This window comes from Cnephaeus nilssonii (genome assembly GCF_951640355.1).
Source record: "Cnephaeus nilssonii genome assembly, chromosome: 21".
Classification (NCBI taxonomy): Eukaryota; Metazoa; Chordata; class Mammalia; order Chiroptera; family Vespertilionidae; genus Cnephaeus; species Cnephaeus nilssonii.
In genome coordinates this window covers 37,081,921-37,103,439 of record NC_137092.1, presented here as the reverse complement: position 1 = coordinate 37,103,439, position 21,519 = coordinate 37,081,921, and the positions used below count along the sequence as shown (strand labels likewise).

At 44.5% G+C, this 21,519-nt stretch overlaps 1 protein-coding gene across 3 annotated transcripts in view; it reads right to left on the bottom strand.

The window, feature by feature from the left end:
- Positions 1–485: 485 nt before the first annotated feature.
- Positions 486–21,519, bottom strand: part of SLAMF1 (signaling lymphocytic activation molecule family member 1) — a 41,689-nt gene continuing 20,655 nt past the window's right edge. For 2 of the 3 annotated variants that reach the window (XM_079762138.1, XM_079762140.1), the window contains 4 exons: positions 17,228–17,326; positions 11,549–11,622; positions 5,362–5,454; positions 488–3,547 (listed from right to left, as the gene is read on the bottom strand). In XM_079762138.1, the coding sequence (XP_079618264.1) occupies positions 3,497–3,547; positions 5,362–5,454; positions 11,549–11,622; positions 17,228–17,326 (317 nt within the window). In that variant the 3' untranslated portion in view covers positions 488–3,496. Of the gene's footprint in view, positions 3,548–5,361; positions 5,455–11,548; positions 11,623–17,227; positions 17,327–21,519 lie in introns of all 3 variants that reach the window. The other variant, XM_079762139.1, reaches the window with a different exon arrangement.

Genomic DNA, 21,519 nt, shown 5'->3' with positions numbered 1-21,519 from the left:
GAAGCAGCTGATCAATGATTCTCTCTCATCATTGATGTTTCTATCTCTCTCTCCCATCCTTCCTCTCTGAAATCAATAAAAATATATATTTTTTAAAAAGGTGATTTTTGAGAGCTCTACTTCTTGGTATATAGAAGTATAGTTAGTCTACACAAAGATCACTAGGTAGTCAGTATGGTTTTAGATTCGTGAGTCTCAGTCAGTGGGGAGATTTTCCCCACCAGGAAACATTTGGCAATGGCTGGAGACATTTTTGATTGTCGTGATCATGGACAGGGCATCTGCTAAACATCATGCACTGCATGGGGCAGCCATGAAAACAATGATCTGGACCAAAATGTCCACACTGCTAGTTTTTTCCCCACATATTTTATTGATTTTTTACAGAGAGGAAGGGAGAGGGATAAAGAGTTAGAAACATTGATGAGAGAGAAACATCCATCAGCTGCCTTCTGCACACTCCCCACTGGGGATGTGCCCACAACCAAGGTACATGCCCTTGACCGGAATCGAACCTGGGAACCTTCAGTCCGCAGACCAACGCTCTATCCACTGAGCCAAACCTGTTAGGGCCACACTGCTACAGTTTAGAAATTCCACAGGGGGAATTTGGAGAAGTTTGGGCAAGGCAATTACTCTGGCAGTGACAAAAAAGGAAACCATCCTTTCAACACCGTTCTCTTCTCCATGTGGAAGGGGGCTCCTGACTTTGGTGGAGAGGGCACCTCCCGTAGGAAAGGAACCATCTCACGGCTCCTCCAATCAAAGCAGCCACCTTCGGTACTACACAACTACAGCTATAGAGACACAGGCCACGAAGCATGTGTTGCCATCCTACTGTGCCACGAATCCTGTCGGTATCACAAGACACGGGTCCAAGTTCCTTGACGCACTGTCTGTGTTTAATTCGTTTCCTGGAGGTAGGAACAGAAACTGCAGGAAGAGAAGCCACTTACTGTAACGGGTAGTTTCTCAGTCAGCGTCTGCACCCTTTACCAATCACATCCGGGTGGTTTGACTGGAGAAAGTGTCCGAAAGAGGCTTGAGAGCATGCCCGGTTGTACTGCAGAACCGCAGTCCCTTAAGACGGAAAATGAGTCTTTTCCTCCTGAGTTCTCCAGAATTCAGATGTGCTCATTCAGAAAACAACATTAGAGAAGAAACATGGGGAAATCAGACTCTAAAGTATCAGTTTTACTTTTATTTTTTAAGCCCAAGGCAAAGGAATGCTCCAGCTCGCTCACGGAGGGGCTCCCTGCTTTCCCGGTCATGGGAAGGATGGCACAAAAGACTCCAAGACACGGCCACCCTCCCCAGTGAGGTCTTGATCTGAGACAGGAAACTCTGAGGGATTAGCCCCTTCTTTTCCCCTTTGCGTGTGGGATGCAGCCACAGGAAAAACCAAGTGCTGAACACTGAGCTGCTGGGGCGATCTGAGTTGTAAAGGAGAGAGTGCTCAGACCGCCCAAGGTTAGACAAAGGTGATGTAGTGGACATTTTTTTTTGTCTGCCCAACATTGAATTCCACTGCTTATGTTTGGGAATTTGCTGACTCATAAGAGGCAGATCCCACCTACCACTGTGCCAGGAGAAAATGGCAGGTATTCAATTCCCAGCCTCCCTGGAGAGAACATGGGTGAGTGGCCTATCACGGGCCACTCAGGCTCAGACTCTGGGTTAGAAAATAGAGATGCAGAGATGAATAAGGACCCTGGAACAGTCACTTTGGTGCAGACAGTGCCAACAGCAGAATGAGTTTCTAATCCAGCGGAGGTAGGAGGTAGGGAGGGGGTGGTGGAGCCCAGATCAAGTGCTGGAGTACAATGGCAGAGCAACTGGTGCTCAGCGTTGCCACCCCTGAGCTGGGTTTGTGATTTGGGCTGTGGTCCTGGCCACAGCTATGTCTTCCTGTTTCCTGCTCATTTTCAAAGCATGGTTTTACAGAAGCCCCTTAGCAATATCTTTTCAGTAGAATCCTTTTCTACATAAAAAAATATATATATATAAAATCCAGTCCTAGCCTGTTTGGCTTAGTGGGTAGAGCGTCGGCCTGTGGACTGAAGGGTCCCAGGTTTGATTCCGGTCAAGGGCACATGCCCGGAAGGCAGCCAATCAGTGATTCTCTCTCATCATTGATGTTTCTATCTCTCTCTCTCCCTCTCCGTTCTTCTCTGACATTAATAAAAATATATTAAAACAAAATCCAGTCCCGTTTCTGTTGATTACAGCTAAGAACACTATTACCAAAATCGTTACTGGGGAATGAGCTACACCAAGCAACAGAACTAAAGTATGAATGGACTGAACAGAGGAGGTCCCAGGAGATAGGACCTCAGAGTTCTGAGCTGGGAAGTTGTGATCCTCGCTCCATGGTTGGAAGACAGCTGGTGCTTTCTTAGTGTCATACAAGGACCTACCAGAAAGAGGAAGAGCTTCCATTGAGGAAGGTCTGTCTGAAAGCAAGAGAATAGGAAGAAAATAGGACTTTATGAAAAGAAGCTCTCTCTGTCTGCAGCCTGCAATTTATTTAGCATTCAATTCCTTGAAACTGGGGGGCTAAAATATGTTAATTTTCTTCTCCTTTAGGATAGATTCAGCGGCAGGGGTTAGGAAGTTCCTGCTGGAGACCCTGGCCATGTGAGGCCTCGGATGTAAAACGAGTTCAGAATAAGGTTGACGAGTCTTAGCTGAAGCTCCAGGTTTGTTGCTCAACAGAGCAGAGAGAGAACTAGAATTTAAAAATAATTTGGGGAAGTGAAAAATCACCCTAAAATAAGTTCTGATGATCGCAGATTTCTTTGTAACAAGCATCACCAAATACTTGCCACTTTTCTTTAAATCTGAGCACCATCTGCACATTCTTAAGACTATACTTTTAAGAATCTTAGATGATTTTCATTCCATTATTCAAAGCTCGGAGACCTCAAAGCCATGTTTTCAGTTTATTGACTCTTCAGCTTCTTTTGTCACAGTGTTTTACATATAATAAGGATCTCATCCTTCATTGCCCATCCAGAGAGAGTGCCTGAGGCACCGGGCCTCGATCAGGCCTGCGTGGTGACCCGCAGCAGCTCCCAGAACCAAGTACAGGCAGCCAGAGTGGAAAGGGTTCCAGGCTCTGCTGGTGGCCAGTGCCTGAGCTCGGAGCTCTACGTGCTGGCTTTCTGCCTGTGGCTTTCCTTATCCACTCCCGGCGAAGAGCAAGACACCGAAGGTCTAGACTCGTGGGTTTGCATTGTCCATTCTGTCTGCTGCACCACAGAGACGGAAAACTGTCCTGGGCCCGTGCCCCGCAGAGCAGACTAAGTGCGTGGGAAACTTCCCTTTCTTGTTCCTGTCACTGGTGGGTGTGGAAGCGACATCCCCAGGGAGTTGACATCCCCGAGGAGTGCCGGTCTGTAGAGTATCGTGAGAACTTGAGACCTGGGGCCAAGTTCAGTGTTTCTTTTGGCTCCTCCGTGCTCCTTCCGCCAGTCCCTACCCGGGGTCTGCAGTGTCAGCTCTCTGGAAGTGTCACACTGGCATAGACGGTGATGGAGCTTGGTTCCTGGGGGCAAAACAGAGGGCGTCTGTGAGTGGGGGGACGGGTTCTAGCTTCACAGGAACGAATAGGGACAGCACAGCTTAGGAAAAAGGAGGGGCCTCAGGAATCTTATAGTACAGATGCTTGCTCAGGGCCTGTCTGTCAAAGTCAGGCACCGCTGGCGGAGGTGGCTCTCAGCCCCAGCTGCCTGTCGTGCCCGCAAGGTGGACTATGGCTCCTTCCAAGCGGATGCCTGCCTTCAGGAGACAGGAGACGGGGAAACCTGTGATCTGAGGACCAGAACCTGGCGCTCTCCCCTCCTTGTTCTCTTCCCTTCTCCTGACATACACTGAGGGGCCAGATTATTATGATCTCTGAACGTATAATAATCTGGCCACTCAGTGTATATCCTATATAATAAAAGGCTAATATGCAAATTGTCCCCTCGACCAGGAGTTCGACCAGCAGGTAGGCCAGCCAACCACCCATGTCCCCTCCCCTTGGCTAGGCTGGCCGGACCCCACCCATGCACGAATTCATGCACCGGGCCTCTAATACACACACACACACACACACACACACACACACACACACACACACACACAACACTGAGTGGCCAGATTATTATGTGTTCAGAGATTATAATAATCTGGCCACTCAGTGTATAAGGAAAACCATTTGTTTTGCTCTCATGGGGCACAGTTTGGAGAAGCTAAGAGAATCCCAAATTCCTGAGCTTTACAAAGGGTTAGTGGTTCAGGCAGGAGAGACAGAGGGAGAGGGGGTGAAGATTTGGGGCAAAGACCTTTTACAGAGAGAGGAGATTCAAGTGTCTGAGAAAGAAAGAGACAGAAGTGGGAAAAATCAGGAGGTTTTTCTATGGAATACACTGTTTTTCTTTCCTCAGAAAACTTCATTATAAATTTACACGATTTTGTAAAGATTTTGAAGTCAGAGCAGGTGTACAGTGAGAGCTTCGAGGAAGAGGCGTAAATGTAGGCCTTCCTGTGGCCTTCTAACCCTCAACCGTCTCCTAAAGTGCTTTATTTAAGAGAGCACAGCCAGAGCCAAGATTCCAGCCCAGAATTTATTTCTGTCCATTTAGTAAAAGGAGAGATTGCTGTCAAGTGGAATGAATCCAAGGCTGATTCTGCGATGGGGTAGAACGGGTGAGGCTCATTCTGGGCTGCCAGTCACATTCTCTTCTAGTCTTCATACCTACGCAGCGCTCAGCCCCTAAACATTCTGATTAAATAGGGCGGGACGGAGCCTAGACACAGGCATTTTACAAATGATTCTGTTACGCAGCTGGACTTGAGAACTCCTGGACTCAAACTGCAATCCCCAAACTTTTTTTTAATAAAAAATATATTTCTTTATTGATTTCAGAGAGGAAGGAAGAGGTAGAGAGAGATAGAAACATCAATGATGAGAGAGAATCATTGATTGGCTGCCTCCTGCACGCCCCCCACTGGGGATCAAGCCCGCAACCCAGGCATGTGCCCTTGGCCAGAATCGAATCTGAGACCCTTCGGTCCGCAGGCCGACGCTCTATCCACTGAGCCAAACTGGCTAGGGCGCAATCCCCAAACTTAAAGGTGCGTCTGGATCCCCGGGGGATGTTGTTTTTGGTGTGTAGCTGCCTGGCTGCTTGCCTTAGGCATTCTGATCGAACTGAATCCTGGGTGGAAAACTCCAGGAATCTTCATTTTTAACAAAGATACCAGCGGATTCTGAGAAACACTAGTGAGCAGAGGAAGCTGTGACCCACGTGAGCAGCCGTGAGAGGTTCCCACCCTTTCCTCTCCTCCGCTTCCCTCTCTACAGAGATGCCTCACCTGAACAGGCTCTGGGGCAGGCTCTGTGGCAGCCACGTAAATGGTGGTGCAGGGGTCCTGAGCGGGCAGGCGATCAGGTTTCTTCTGAACAGACTAGAGAGAAGCAAATAAAGTAGGAAGTTAGTTGAATATTTCTCATCCATGGAGTTACCATTGAGTTATTCCCCACTCAGAAGCACAGAATCAAAAAGCTTTGAGTTAGAAAACTCCTTAGAATAATTTGGTCCAGCCTCCTTCCCAGGTGGAAATTCTCCCCCAAATTCCCAGGAACTCAATTCTTGGGGCTTTGCTTGGACTCCACAGTGACACCTTAGCGCTCACAACCTCACGCGTCAGCCTAACTCGTCGTTTGTGCTGCCCAGATGTGTGAAAGGCCTTCCTTACAGTGAACCAAAATCGGTGTGGCTCTTCCTGGGACACCTGAAGCGAAGGCCATCTCATGGTATCTGAGCCTGGCTCATATCATCCACTGCATGCAGACTTCATGCCATCCCCACACTCCAACATGGTTTTTCCTTACTTCTGTTTCCCGTATGAACTATGGAACTTCATAATAACCACCTACATGTGTGTTAAAGTTTACAAAGTTCTTCACATGTCTTTTCATTAGTCTCACAACCACTCTGCGTGCTAAATACTGTTGTCACGGACATTTTACAGAGGAACAATGCAAGAAGCACTGAAGCCTGGAGTCCCACCGAGCACTTGTAAAGTGTCTGCTCTTTCCACCAGACCCTTCTCCTCTGGTCGCCCACCTTCTACTGACCTCTCCTTGACCTAAATTCCTCGGTTATTTATTTATTTATTTATTTTAAAATATATTTTATTGTTGTTTTTTTTTTTTACAGAGAGGAAGGGAGAGGGATAGAGAGTCAGAAACATTGATGAGAGAGAAACATTAATCAGCTGCCTCCTGCACACTCCCTACTGGGGGTGTGCCCACAACCCAGGTACATGCCCTTGACCGGAATCGAACCTGGGACCTTTCAGTCTGCAGGCCGATGCTCCAGCCACCGAGCCAAACCGGTCAGGGCAATTCCTCGGTTATTTAAAATCTAACCCACACACGATGGCACTTAACTGTATGCTGAATTTAACACACTCCTATGTAAACATTGTTTCTCCAAATAGACCATCAATTCCTTGAGAAATCGGCTAGATTTCTTTGCATTCCCCACAAAATAGGGCTGGTGTCACTTTGAATGAATTACAATCTACAATACCAGGATGAAGTCAGTGTGGGGGTACATGGTGACCACAACCCTGTAAGATGGAGATGACATATTTTATGCCAGGGAATCCATCCTTTCAACAAGGATGCGGGGTACTCTGGTGTAGAGTAATGCTACTCTCCACTTTTCCTGATAGAGAGCAAGACTCGAAACTGAAGCACATGGTTTCTAATGGGAGACAACTTAGACTCTTGTCACCTTAAGGGAGCGGTAAGGAATTGGAAGAGGTTACTTGAAGGAGAAAAGCTTCCAGGTGGAACATGATCTTTCTCTTCATGTATTTTGATGAGTTGCCATGTAGAAGAGAAATTGGGTTTGTAATGTGGAGTCCTTCAGGTTTAAACCCAGGTTGGAATTTTAGGGAAATCTTTGTGCAATGTAATAAAGGTTTTTCTAAAATAAAAGGCGCTCAAATGTGGGATGAATTGCATTGGGAGGCAGTGAGACCCTCACTACTGAGAATGCTTAGGTGGCTCAGGGCTTCTCATACTTCAGTGTACCTATGATTTACTTGGGGATTTTCTTTCTTTTCTTTTCTTTTTTAAAAATTGATTTCAGAGAGGAAGGGAGAGGGAGAGAGAGATAGAAACATCAATGATGAGAGAGAATCATTGAATGGCTGCCTCCTGCACACCCTCTACTGGGGATTGAGCCTGCAACCTAGGCATGTGCCTTTGACCAGAATCGAATGTGGGACTCGGCAGTCCGCAGGCAGACACTCTATCCACTGAGCCAAACTGGCTAGGGCTACTTAGGGATTTTCTTAGGAGGCTGGTTCTATTTCAGAAGGTATGGGGTGGGGCCTGGGATTCTGCATTTCTAACAAGGTCCCAGGTGATGCTGCTAATGCTTTGTCTGAGACTATATTTTAGTAAAAAGAAGATAGCCAACACTTTGAAAGTAATGCTGCAGAAAGTAATTCAAGCAGTAATTGCTTGGGTCCAATAGATGACTTTCAAGATCCCATACAATTTGTAGATACTACATTTTGGAGAAGTTTTGAATTTAAGGAAGAATTACTTGCAATATTGAGATGCACAAGAAGAATGTAAAACTATTTTAGAGACCTTTATCAACAGAAGCAACCCCTGCCCGTCTGACTGCCTGGGAGGGCGTTTCTATGACCTGACTTAGAGGCATGGGGGAGAAGGCAATTGAGTTGCTTTTCACATCTCATTAAAAAGTTTAGAGAGAGCCGAAACCGGTTTGGCTCAGTGGATAGAGCGTCGGCCTGCGGACTGAAGGGTCCCGGGTTCGATTCCGGTCAAGGGCATGTACCTTGGTTGCGGGCACATCCCCAGTAGGGGTTGTGCAAGAGGCAGCTGATTGGTGTTTCTCTATCATCGATGTTTCTAACTCTCTATCCTTCTCTCTTCCTCTCTGTAAAAAATCAATAAAAAGTTTAGAGAGAAGAAAAAAGTATAGTGGAAACACACATAGCTTTATCACTTCAACACAATATGGTTAGCAGGTTGTTAGATTTCACGTAAGGATTTTTATCTAGGCTTAAGGAATTCTTTTAAACATGGGTGTAATAACTTAGTACCTTTTTGTATCTTGAAGCCTTCAGTTAGGGCACAACTCCACGAAGCATTATTTACAAGAAACTCCAGGTGCATCATACCCTCATTCTTTATGAATGCTATCCCCTGGAACTGTGCAAGGTGCTAGCCCTGATAAGACCTATAAGAGTCCCTAGCAGACAGCAGACATTTATTTGGTAAAGAATTTTCTATGTTATTATAGCCTTTATGAAGGTATTAAATAGCCATTAAAAATAAGAACAAAGAAAATATTAGTAAATGTGGATAATTGTCCATGGTATCACAGTCTTTATGTAATATCACATGGGCATTGTAAATATGAACAAAAAAATATAAAGATGTGGTTAAGTCTAAATGCATATTGAAAACAATAATTGTCTTTTATGTTTAAAACATATATGAAATTAAAATAATGACCAAAAAGGCACATAAATCAAGAGGTGAAATTAAAGATGGAGTTAAAAAAAATAAAAGTGGAGTTAAAGTATTGCCCAGGAAGGAAATAAATATTAGACTTTGATAGGTCATCAAGGATGCATTTCCTTATTTCTAGGGTAAGCAATTTGTTTAATTACTAATCTAATAGGCAAATTAAATAATAAAAAATAATTTAAATATCCTCTCAAAGACACCCCTGGCTTCACTCATGAATCCTGCCAAATATTTAAGGAGAAATATAACATAAATTGTACCCAAACATTTCCAGAGAATAAAATAAAGGAAATACATCCTATAATGAGGTGAATGCAAAATAAAACTATAAAAATCCACATCCAACAGAATAACTAAAATTTGAAAGACTAATAATACCAAGTTTTGATTAGAATGTGTAGCAACTGAAATTCTTATAACTATCCTATATAATAAAAGCCTAATATGTTAAGTGTCCGACAGTTCATTCAACCGTTTGACCAGTCGCTATGATGCGCACTGACCACAGGGGGCAGATGCTCTGACAGGTAGGTTAGCTTGCTGCTGGGGTCCAGCTGATCGAGACTGGGCAAGACGGGCTGGATACACCTTGGAGCCCTCCCTCCTGGCCCTGATCGTGCACTGGTAGGGTCCCTCGGCCTGGCCTGTGCCCTATAGCAATCCAGGACCCCTCCGGGGATGTCAGAGAGCTGGTTTTGGCTCTATTCCCGCAGGCCAGGCCGAGGGACACCCCCCCTCATGCATGAATCCATGCATCAGGCCTCTAGTAATATCATAATAGCTAATCATAATCCCTTTGGCCTCCCTCTTAACATCTGCTCAATATATCTGATAGAAAAGTAAGTTGTTACACCCACTTTGAAAAAAAAAAGTTTGGCCTTATCTAGTAAATTTGAAGATATGCATACTCTATGATTTAGCAATTCTACTTCTAGGTATATACTGTACAACAATATGTGCACATGTCTACCAAGAGACGGATATATGTATGAGTGTTCATAGTGCCATTTTTATAGTAGCCTCACACTGGAAATAATCCAAATGTTCATCAATAGTCAACTAGATAAATAAACTAGTATAGTCATGCATTGACATCTATAAAACAAGGAAAGTGAATGTATTATATCTAAGCTCAAAGACATGTATGAATATCATAAAGGTAATGTTGAGCAAAAGAAATCAAACAAGAGGAAAGATACTGTAGGATTCCATTTTTATAAAATCAAGAAAAAAGAGAAAACTAAATAATAGTTTTAGAAGTCAGGATAGTGCTATCTTAGGGGAGGAGTGAGAAGTTAATGATTGGGAGGGGCCCAGGAGGGCTGGGGGTTGCTGCCAATGTTCTGTTCCTTTATCTAAGTAATAGTTTATGGTATTAGGGAGACTCAATACTGCAAGATATAATTTCTCCTCAAATAGATCTGTAGATTCAATGCAATCCTGGTAGGAATTTTTTTTCCTTTTTGTGATACTTGAGAAGTTGATTCTAAAATACATATAAATGGTCAAAAACTCTTAAAGAAAAACAAGATACAAAGATTTGCTTTACTAGATATTGAGATGGAGTAACTCATTGAGCTGACACATGCATTGTGCACTTTTGGTATCTATGCCATACTTTATACAGTAAAAAGAGGGGTGCTTACTGCATCGAATAGATAAGAAAGGACCATGATAAAGCTGAACCTGGTTATGTAAATATGTAAATGCAAGAGTGAAGGTTACTCTTGGGACTCTAATATACTAATATTAGAGGCCCAATGCAAGAAGATTTGTGCAATGGGCCCTCCTTCCCCTGGCTTCTGGCACCGCCTTTGCTCTGGCCGAAGCTGCCTTTCCGCTCCAGCCCAGAGCCACCTTTCCGCTCTGGCCCGGAGCCACTTTTCCGCCTTCCCACGCTGCCCAGAGGCCCGAAGTGGCTGGAGTGGTGTGGAACACCTGTGTCATTGCCATGGCGATGATGCAAGTGTCCCGCCCCGCCCCTGGCCGCTTGGTGCCTGTGTGTGCAAATTAACCCGCCATCTTTGTTGGGTTAATTTGCATACTAACTCCTGATTGGCTGGTGGGTGTCGCAAAGGTATGGTCAATTAGCATGTTACTCTTTTATTAGGTAGATTAGGTAGGTGGAGGATGGTTCTCAGTGGTTGTCATGGCTTGTGTAATAAACCCTCCGGGCCACTAGAGGACAGCAGAAACAAGAGCTTTGTCCAAAAGTTCATCTCTGGTTATCAGAAATGCATTTATTGTCATCTGATGCAATTTCCAAACATACTAATCAAAGATCTCTTTGCCTTTATATCCCTTACTCCAGAATTTGCTTTCCGGTAAACTCTGAATGGCCAGATACTGGCCTATCCCCTAGAACTGTTTTCATGTCTGAGAAACTGTAATATCATAATAGCTAATCATAATCCCTTTAATCCCCCTCTTGACATCTGCTGAGCATCATCATAACTCTAATTTCTTTATCCCTCTCTGCTGTCTCAGTCCAACCATCACTGTTTTGCCTATGTATCATCTTCCATCTCTTCACCACTGTCAAGCCAGAATCCTCAAGATCTCCCTTCCTTGGCACTTTGCAAACTTCTAAACATGGACCAGACCAACCTGTCACACAATTACTTTCCTAAACCTTTTCCCCTAGAGAAGGAGAGAGTTTCATAGCCTGGAATGGTAGACTCCTAGAATACGTGTGAGCTGGAAGGAGTCACATGTCATGTCTTTCTAACTTCCTTTTTTTTTTCCCCTATGAAGAAACAGATGACCAGAAGATTACCCGGTATTTTCTGTTATTTCGCTAACAAATAGTCCCATCTGATACTGAAGCTAATATCCTTTCAAAAGGCTCTTGCTCTTGACTTCTGCTCCCTTAACTTCCCCTGCTTCAGAACCCACGGAGAACCGTGAATGTCAGAAATGCATGGCGAACTGGCAGGAAGCCATAGGAAACACCCCAGAAAAAGAAAGTGTAGAACTTACACCTGATTTCTGGACTTGGGAATAGATAGTAAGGTTTTTGGCTTCCACTGTTGGCTCGTAATGGTCTGTGTGACCTGGAGAAAAGAAACCATAGAGTTATCTCCCTCTGGTCACCAGCATGAACCCTCCTCCCCGCATTGTGTACCAATTTTCCCAAGAGCATCATAGGAACAAAGCACTGAGTCACCACCCCCCCCCCCCCCGCCCCAACCCCCTGCACACCTGTCATTTGGCATTAGGTTAGTTACTTGAACGCCCTGGGCCTATTTTCCTATCTGTGAAATGGGTTGAAACACCTGCCTCACAGGGCTGTTGTGATGAAAACATGAGACATGACTTGTGAAGGGTTTAGAGTAGTGCCTGGCAAATAGTAAACCCCCAATTCACGTTACATGTCATACATTATGTTAATCTTTATTTTTTTGATGTGTGTATCTGGTTTTTTAATAGGATTCTAAGTTTTTAAAGGGCAGGGTGAGTTATTTATGCCTTTTTTTTTTTTGTATTTTTCGGCTCATAACCTTCTGCTTCACTCACAGCTTTCTTGCCTCCCTGTTTCAGTGGGACTTGATGTGTATGTGAAGGGGAGGGACTCTAAGAAGGATAGTCCACATGAGATTACTTAGAAAATAAAGTTATAATGTCATTCTATTGCCTACCAATAGGAAATTTTGTTCAGAGTCCAGGGTTTCTGGAAAGTAATGTTGCAAAACATTTTAATTTTTAACCAATTTTACAACTTTTTAAAATTATAGAAACAATCCATTCTCATTACAAAAATAAAAATTGTATATAGTAAGCCTGCCGGTGTGCCTCAGTGGTTGAATGTCGACCTATAAACCAGGAGGTCTCAGTTGGATTCCCAGTCAGGGCACATGCCCGGGTTGCAGGGTTGATCTCCAGTAGGGGGCATGCGGGAGGCAGCTGATCAATGATTCTCTCTCATCATTGATGTTCCTATCTCTCTCTCTCTCTCCTTCTCCTTTCCTCTCTGAAAGCAATAAAAATATATTTTAAAAATGGTATAGAGTAAAAATTATATCCCTCTACCCCATTAAGCTGTGCAATTTCATTCTCAGAAATCATCGCTTTTAACAGTTACGTTTATATCCTTCAGGACCAGCTCTGTGCAATAGAATTTCCTGTGATGATGAAAATGTTTCATGTCTGCAGTCTAATATGGTAGCCACAAGCCACAAGTGGCTACTGAGCAATTGAACTGTGATTAATGCAACCCAGGGACTGAATTATAAATTCAATTTTATTCTAATTAATTTAAATTTAAAAAGCCACACATGGCTAGTGACTACCATATGGGACAGTGCAGTCCTAGACATTTGCTGTATTTATATAGATATTTTGTGTGCAAATGGGGTCATTCGATACACACTTTTCTTAACCTTTTCACTTACAATGTGTTGAGGATATTTCCCACCTACCTCATTCTTTCTAATGTTTCATGGCATTCTTTGCATGCATCATGTAGCAGTGAGAGGGATGGAGGGAAAGTAACACACTAAAACGTGGAGGCCTATTTGGCAGAGGCTATGGAGACCTGACCCAGAGGAAATGACACAAAATCTTTAGGGTACACAAAATTTTTAGGGTACCCTCATTTGAACACCAACGAATTTATTGTCTTAAAGAACTAGGAGCGTGTCTCTGAGGGAACTCCACTTAGGAGAGGTATACTTTTCTTTGGAAGAGAAAGAGGGTGTGATCCTTGGGGAGGAAATGATGGGCAGTTAACTGGAGAAGCTCAGAGAATTAAAGGAATGTCAATGTACGATTTTCTCGTGTGGGTATGGGCATGGAGTGCTTGGTGGTTCCAGCTTCACTTTTTTGGTCAGGGTTGATAGTGGCTGAGGACTGTGTGTGTGTGTGTGTATGTATGTGTGTGTGTGTGTGTGTGTATTTGTGTGTGTGCGCGCGCATGTATGTAGAATGGAGGACAGGGGTTGAGGTGATCAGAGTCAGTAACAGAAGAGGTGCAAGTTAGTTCTAATATATCCTTTCAGTTCAAATCTATGAATGTTTGCAAAGTTAGAAGTGCCCGCCTAGCACTGTCCTAGGTGCTGTAGGAGAACAAATAAAGAACAGACCCCAGTGTTTAAGGACTTTCAGTCTTACAGCTCAGCTCAGGCTGAAATTTAGCGTTGTGGGGGACAGTCCTAAATGGTCAGACGGAAGAAGTAAGGTTGAATGCTGCTTCTCAAAAAGACCGCTGGACCAAGATCATCCAGTCTCCTGGTTTGTTCCCAGTGTAAGAACAAGTTTCCAGGAGCCAGCTTGACTCTGCTCAAAGTCAGTGAAGCCTTCGGGTCTCATGAAAAAGGCCTTAGAATTAGGGCATCTGCATTCTAGCCCTCATCAGCTGTGTGGCATTGAACAAAACATGTCAGCTAACTGTGTCTCTTCTGTTACCATGCCTTTAAAATGAAGATGTAAGCTGTCTAATGTCCTCTTCAGCTCTCACCTGAAGCATAAAGCTACCATGACTTCAAGTCTTTAAATCTTTAAAACAAGGTACTGTTCCCAGATGCTTCCTGTTCTGCCCTCTGCTGGCCATAGACTTCAATATTGATGTTTTAACTCACTACATTAAGTGCTATGTCTGTCTATCTATCTATCTAATCTATCTATCTATCTATCTATCTATCTATCTATCTATCATCTATCAATCATCATCTATCTATATCTCTGACATCTATCCACAGAAGCCACGGTATCCTATGATTTCTGTGTATGAACTCATGCATCCCCATGACAATAACATGAAGTACATAATATTATTCTCATTTTCCAGAGGGGAGGTTAAGTCATATGTTCGGTCAGTGGCAATGTCTGCATTCGAATGTAAGTTTGTCTAACGTCAAAGCCCATGTTCTCAATCAGTGTATTCTGGATATGAAGTTGCCAGAGTCCGTTGGGAAACCTTCAGCGTCCAGCAGCATCCTGCAGATGGCAGCATTAGAAACTGCCAACAGGATCTCTTGAGCAGAGCCTTTGGAGGGGACAGATATTAAGAACAGGTTTTCCCACAGGTTTGAGACAGGGTTTTTGTGTTCCTGACTGACAAGGAATACATGGTGACTGGCTAGGAGGACGGGTGTGTGTGTTGGGGATGGTGGTAGGAAATTGTCGTGGGATGAAGAGTACTAGTCCCTTCAGAGCACAACTATATGAGGAGTAGGATGTAGTTGAGGAAAGAATGTGGGTGAGACTCCCAGCACCTTCCACTAACGAGGTTAACGTGGGTGTGTTAATTCGTTTTCTCAACCATGGTATCTCACTGTTTCCTTATTATCCAAGCCAAGTGTGGTTGCCCTGCCCCATGCTCATAGTCTGTCCTCATGAGCTCTGTCTGAATCACCCCTCCCCCCAACCTCCTCCCCAGCGAACTCTTAGATGGAGGAAATGAGATAAAGTAGGTGGCTGTGTGGTGATCTAGATTTTTTTATATAAGCAAAACCAACACCAGAGTGCTGAGGTAAGGGCTTTTCCGAAAAGGTAACATGTGGGCAAGATAGATCTACTTGCAAATGAGCTCAGCCGTCAACTTGATGGCATAAAGATATGTTCTCTCCTCACCATGAGAAGGCCGGGTGGGTCTTGGGGCCCTCGTGTGGGTGGGTGAGGAAAGTGTGGTGGAGGGAGCACACTGCCCTGAGACACTGAATCATAGGACCGTTTGGAGGAGAAGGCAGGAGAAACTACTTCTAGGCACTTAAACTGCAAGGAAATCATTGGGCCTTAATGGTGTTAGTCTACTCTAGGTGACTTTCTATATTATTTACTTTGGTATTAAGCAACCTCACAAATTGCACGCTTTCCCAAGGTGAGTCGGGATTTGTGCAAAAATCTTAGTAAAGAGTGATCCCTCTGCTGTTTTCTGATGACCTGTGGGCCTTCCCAGTGGAATGCACCCTGGTGGCTGGGAGACATAGTTACAGTTCTCATTTCCTTGCCAACCAGCCGGGTGACCTTGGACAAGTCACTTGGCCTCTCTGTGCCTCTGTTAGCCCATTGCTAAGTCACATAGAAACAGTCATCCTACTTCTCTCAGAGGGATATCATAAGAATAAAGAGAAATTATAGAAAGACTGGAGGCCCGGTGCACGAAATTCGTGCATGGGGGGGGGGAAGGTGTCCCTCAGCCAGCCTGCACCCTCTCCAATCTGGGACCCCTCGAGGGATGTCCGACTGCCCGTTTAGGCCCGATCCCAGTGGGACATCCCTCTCACAATCCAGGACTGCTGGCTCCCAACTGCTCACCTGCCTGCCTTCCTGATTGCCCCTAACTGCTTCTGCCTGCCAGCCTGATCACCCCATAACCACTCCCCTGCCAGCCTGATAGATGCCTAACTGCTCCCCTGCCAGCCTGTTTGCCCCCAACTTCCCTCCTCTGCCAGCCTGGTCACCCCTAACTGCCCTCCCCTGCAGGCCTGATCACCCCTAACTGCCCTCCCCTGCAGGCTTGATCACCCCCAACTGCCCTCCCTTGCAGGCCTGATCCCTCCCAACTGCCCATTTTGTGGTGGCCATCTTGTGTCCATATGGGGGCAGCCATATTTGACCACATGGGGGCAGCCATCTTGTGTGTTGGAGTGATGGTCAATCTGCATATTACTCTTTTATTAGATAGGATAGAGGCCTGGTGCATGGGTGGGGGCTGGCTGGTTTGCCCTGAAGGGTGTCCCAGATCAGGGTGGGTGTTCCCTTGGGGTGTGGGGTGGCCTGGGCGAGGGGCCTCTGGTGGTTTGCAGGCCGGCCATGCCCCCTGGCGACCCAAGCGGAGGCCCTGGTATCTGGGGTTTATTTATCTTCTACAATTGAAACTTTGTAGCCTGGAGCAGAGCCAAGCCTTCTGTTTGCTCTGTGGTGGCAGCCATTTCTGTTGGGATTTATGTATCTTCTATAATTGAAACTTTGTATCCTTAAGCGGAGGCCTGGGCTGACCAGGGTGTGCTGAAAGCTCGGCTTCCTCCATTGCTGGGGACAACCCTAGCCTCCTGCTCTTTCCAGCTCCGTGGCTGCCGCCATTTCTGTTTGGATTTATGTATTTTCTATCATTGAAACTTTGTAGCCTTGAGTGGAGGCCTAGGCCAGCAAGGGCAGGAGGAAACCCAAGCCTCCCTCCTGCTCTCTGTGGCTGTAGCCATCTTGGTTGGGTTTATTTCCATATTGGCTCCTGATTGGCTTGTGGGCGTGGCTTGTGGGCATAGTGGAGTGATGGTTAATTTGCATATTACTCTTTTATTAGATAGGATTTCGACCTTTGAGCAAAAAGGTATTATAATGTCCTTTTATTGGTCAATAATTACAATTTTCTTGAGTGAGATCCAAGAGTCCTATGAATTCTGCTCCTATTAAAATTCTGGTCAGGACTCCTTCAGCAGAATTTGTCATATTGAATTAAAACTAATGGTGTATAATGTCTCCCATGTTAGCTACCTCAAGCTCATGCCTCTTTTTATCCCCATAGGCTAGTATAGGGGATTGAGACATTTTGAATTCGACTGAACTGAACAAGATCCCAGGATATGTTTGCTCAGTGTTTTCGCAAAGGTACTCACTGAGGAAAGCTAAATCGAAGATAGCAAGTTGGTGCTTGTGGTGAGAGGTCCCTCGCTTACCACAGAGACTATGATAAGCATCTCTATATTGTTAGACACCTACCTCTTCTCCTGAACAGAAGTATTACCACTTGGCCAATCATTATGACACCAATGATGCCTCCTAAGAGCAGCCCAGCATACAGTCCCCATTGTCCTGGTACTGAAAAAAAAGGCAAAGGGCAATCTCAAATGTACTGTGAGTGTGAGAACATCCTACACAGCTATGGGGAGGATGAACACGAGCCTCATGTTCTCTTCCTACGTTTTCTCTCAAGGAAGACATCTGTTTTCTGCGTTTTAGAGATCAGCTTTAGACCATGGAAGATTTCCACATCGGTTTTCTTATCCTCATTTCTCTTACCATATTTGGCTTTCATAGTCCTGTAAAGTTTTTTTTCCTACTCAAATGCATTATTTCTACCTCAATTTCCACATCCCATGTCTAAAATCAAACTTATCTTCATTTTTCTTAAGTCAACCTTTCTGCCCAGTTTCTCTATTTTAAAATCTTGAATGTGGCTGTATCCATTTTGGTAAAGAGAACATGATGGCTCCATGTGCTGTCCCCATACTCCCACACCATTCTCATGAGAATGCTGAGAGGAGAAAGACGTGTTTTTTTTTTTTTTAAAGAAGCATACTAGTGCTTTTATTGTCCGTCCATGCAAATAACTGTATTGAACCCACTAGACCTGAACTGGAAGGAAAGCAAGTACTTTTCCTCTCCATCATCCCCATGTTTAATATTTTCTCTAGAATACCAATCACACAGGTTCAAAATCACAGAGCCAAGTTTTATTGCTTTTTTTCCTTTACCCATGTTATCAAATCCTTCTGAACCGGAAGCAGCATTTTGGAAAATAGTGATTGAGACCCGTTGCCTCAGTAAACAAGACATTTAGCTCAATTAGATAACAAAAGATTCTGAGCATTTACAACAGGCCAGGCACTTCTTTTAGTGAATCATCTGTATTAATGTATTTAATCCTCACAACAATCCTACTCTCATTACTCCCATCTTGTGGGTAAGAAAGCCGGTGTGGAGATCCTCAAGAACTAGAGCTTGGTCCAGGAGTAGAAAGATGGCAGCATACTGAAGAGAGATCTCTTGGAGCGTCAAAGAGAATTATGGACTTGGGTAAGTTACACCGCGGTAATGGACAGTGGGGGCTGACTTGAGGCACTGGGGTTCTACATAAAGTAATAGTGTTAAGGTTCTAAGTAGTATACTACCAGGTGTTAACATTAATGTGCAAACGTAACTTCTCAGGAGGATTGTGGAATAAGCCTGTGATGAATTTGTTGGGAAGAAGTCGAAAGGAAGGAATAGTTAGATTACAAATGAACAACTCAGATGTCCACAGAGTTGATTACAGATACAGACTGAAGTCTCAACGAGTTGAGAAAAGGCATCCCACTGAGATCCACGTGGCCCTCCCACCTGACAGCTAACCAAAAGCTGCCTCCTGGTTTTAAAAAGATTCTCTTCTTTTCTTCCTAGGCCTTTCAGACAGCAAGTCATCCCAAGGAATCTCATTGAACTGGCTTTGAAAACATCTTGATTAAATATGATGTTTTATATTTAATTCTTTATGTTAAATTAAATACGTTTTAAGCCTTCCAAATACCAACGTTAGCACAGTCAGATGACTTGATGAAAAAGCTAGGGGACAAACAGAAAGTTGCAGTAAGATGCCTGACTTTATGTAAAGCATGAAATTTGAGCGTGGACTCACTTCTGAGGCTGGAGTTGCTCTGTGAGCGGCTCCACTCTGAAGGACTACTCTGAATGGCTTACGGTTGCTGAGAACCCTCTATGCATGCAGGGGTGTGTGTGTGTGTGTGTGTGTGTGTGTGTGTGTGTGTGAATGAGTGGGAGATTGATTATTCAGGGCTTATGTTGCCAACACCAGGGACCTGTGGAGAAACCTCCTAAATCCTATGATAAGAAGCAGAGGCAGCAGCCTACGCACCACCATGCCTCCTGAGCCCACGGAGCTGACCAGCGAGTTGTTATAGTAGCCCTTCCTATTTTGAGACTATTTCCTATTTTGATTTCCCTCATATATTTGGGGACCTTCTAAAACGATAGTTAAGAACAAACACTAACCATTTAAATCATGTTAAAAGAGAATATGTCTCTCAAATTTCATTGAGATCAAAATAAATAAGACAAAGTGGTGCCTCTCAAACCAGAAAATAGCGGATGACAAAACTGCATCAGTAACACCTGCCAACTGAGCCTTTCTCCTGGGGCGGCCGCTGACAGCGCTGCCCCCCACCCGCCCACTCCTGTAAGCTAACAATGACCGGGGCGCATTACTGAGGCCCAGAGGACATATTACTCCAGCCTGCTCTTTCTTCTCCTTTTTCTTTTTTTGGATTTCTAAATTTAAAACAATTTAAATTAGTTTACTTTCAATACTATTTTCTATTGGTTTCAGGTGTGCAGCATCATGGTTAGATGATCACATACTTTACAAAGGGTTACCTCAGAGAGGGCCAGGCAGGCTAGGGGGAGGGGAGAGGGTCCTCCCTCAGGCGGTTGGCTGGCTGGCCCCGCCCCCTGGTCGAACTCACGGTCGGTCAAGGAGATGATTTGCATATTAGCCTTTTATTACATAGGATTAGTGGCTATATTCCCTATCCTGTACTTTACATCCCCATGACTAGTTTGTAACTGCCAATTTGTGCCTCTTAATCCCTTCACCTCTTTCACCCAGTCCCCCAAACCCCTCTCCTCTCTTTCCTTTTCAGGGTCTTAGGAGGATGAAAGTTATCTGCTACCCCTTGTCCTATGACATAAATGACCAGCTTCTGCCAGTCTAGCCAGATGGGAGAGGCAACCTGGCCATAGTCCTGAAAGAGATTTCATAGGTCTTCATTTTTCTCTTGGTCTTTAGATACGAAGTGATATGAATCTGCTGGAGTATTTAAGGTACAGAAACAAAGACTTTTTTAACTTCAAAAAAACTATCATGCTTATCTCACCCGACCCCCTAATTTTATGTTGAGAAAACGGAAACTCAGACAAGTGTACCTAGAGTCACAGAAGAAGCTGATGGCAGCTTGGTTGGTGTGGCTCAGTGGTTGAGCGTTGACCTATGAACCAGGATGTCATGGTTTGATTCCCAGTCAGGGCACATGCCTGAGTTGCAGGTTCAACCCCCAGTAGGGGCCCGTGCAGGAGACAGCCAACCAACGATTCTCATCACTGATGTTTCTATATCTCTCTCCCTCTTCCTTTCTCTCTGAAATCAATAAAAAAACTAAAACATATATTTAAGAAAAAGTGGATGGCAGAGCTGGATGAGAGTTTATGGTTTGTGTTTTAGCAGCAGCAGGCTGGAATGCCTGGGAGACCTCCTGAGGCAAAAGCACTCTGAGGTGCCAACTCATCCCTTCACCATCTTCTAACCAACACCTGCCCATTCCTACCCCCAGCGCCCTCTTCCCTCCTCTCCCCCTGCTGTGCCTTCAGCTGTCTACCTGGCCTGCCCAGCCTTGACTTCCAGGCCAATCTTACTGCCTCCGTGTCCCATTGCCTGGCCATTCTACTTCCCAATCCCCCCTTTACCTGGAACTCGGCAGCACCTGGGTTTATGTCATGCATCTTAGAACCTGAGTTGTGACGTGATCTTTGCTGTGGAGACCATTTCCAGTGAAGGCGGTTGGAGCCAGACAGATGAATTCAGATTCTCCGTCTACCACTTCATAGCTCGGTGGCCCCAGCGAGGTTGCTCACACCTCCGGGGCCTCACGTTCCTCATCTGCAAACCGCACAGCCTTGTTCTGATAAACCCAGAGCAATGACTGGGATTCAGCGCGTGGTGATAAACGCCAACTCTTCCACTCGCCTCAATTCCCCAACTAGGTCAGTGGTCGGCAAACTGCAGCTCTCTAGCCACATGCGGCTCTTTGGCCCCTTGAGTTTTTAGCAAAGGCCAGCTTAGGAGTACCCTAATTAAGTTAATAACAATGTACCTGCCTATATAGTTTAAGTTTAAAAAAATTTGGCTCTCAAAAGAAATTTCAGTCGTTGTACTGTGGATATTTGGCTCCGTTGACTAATGAGTTTGCCGACCAATGTGCTAGGTTCTTGGGGGCCAGAGACCATCTCTTTAGACTGAAACCTCGATATAATGGACTAATGTGGGTAATAAAGTAGGTTTTCCAAATGTGTATATTAAAAAATTGACAAATTAGTTAATATACCTATTTTTTACTTAGGTAGACACATTTGTGTAATTCAAATTAAGTATGTATGAAGAGTTTAATTTCACAGAAGAGTTTTCTATATGTATTACTGTAATGTTAAATTTACACTGAATAGGTCTAGTAAATGCGTGCATT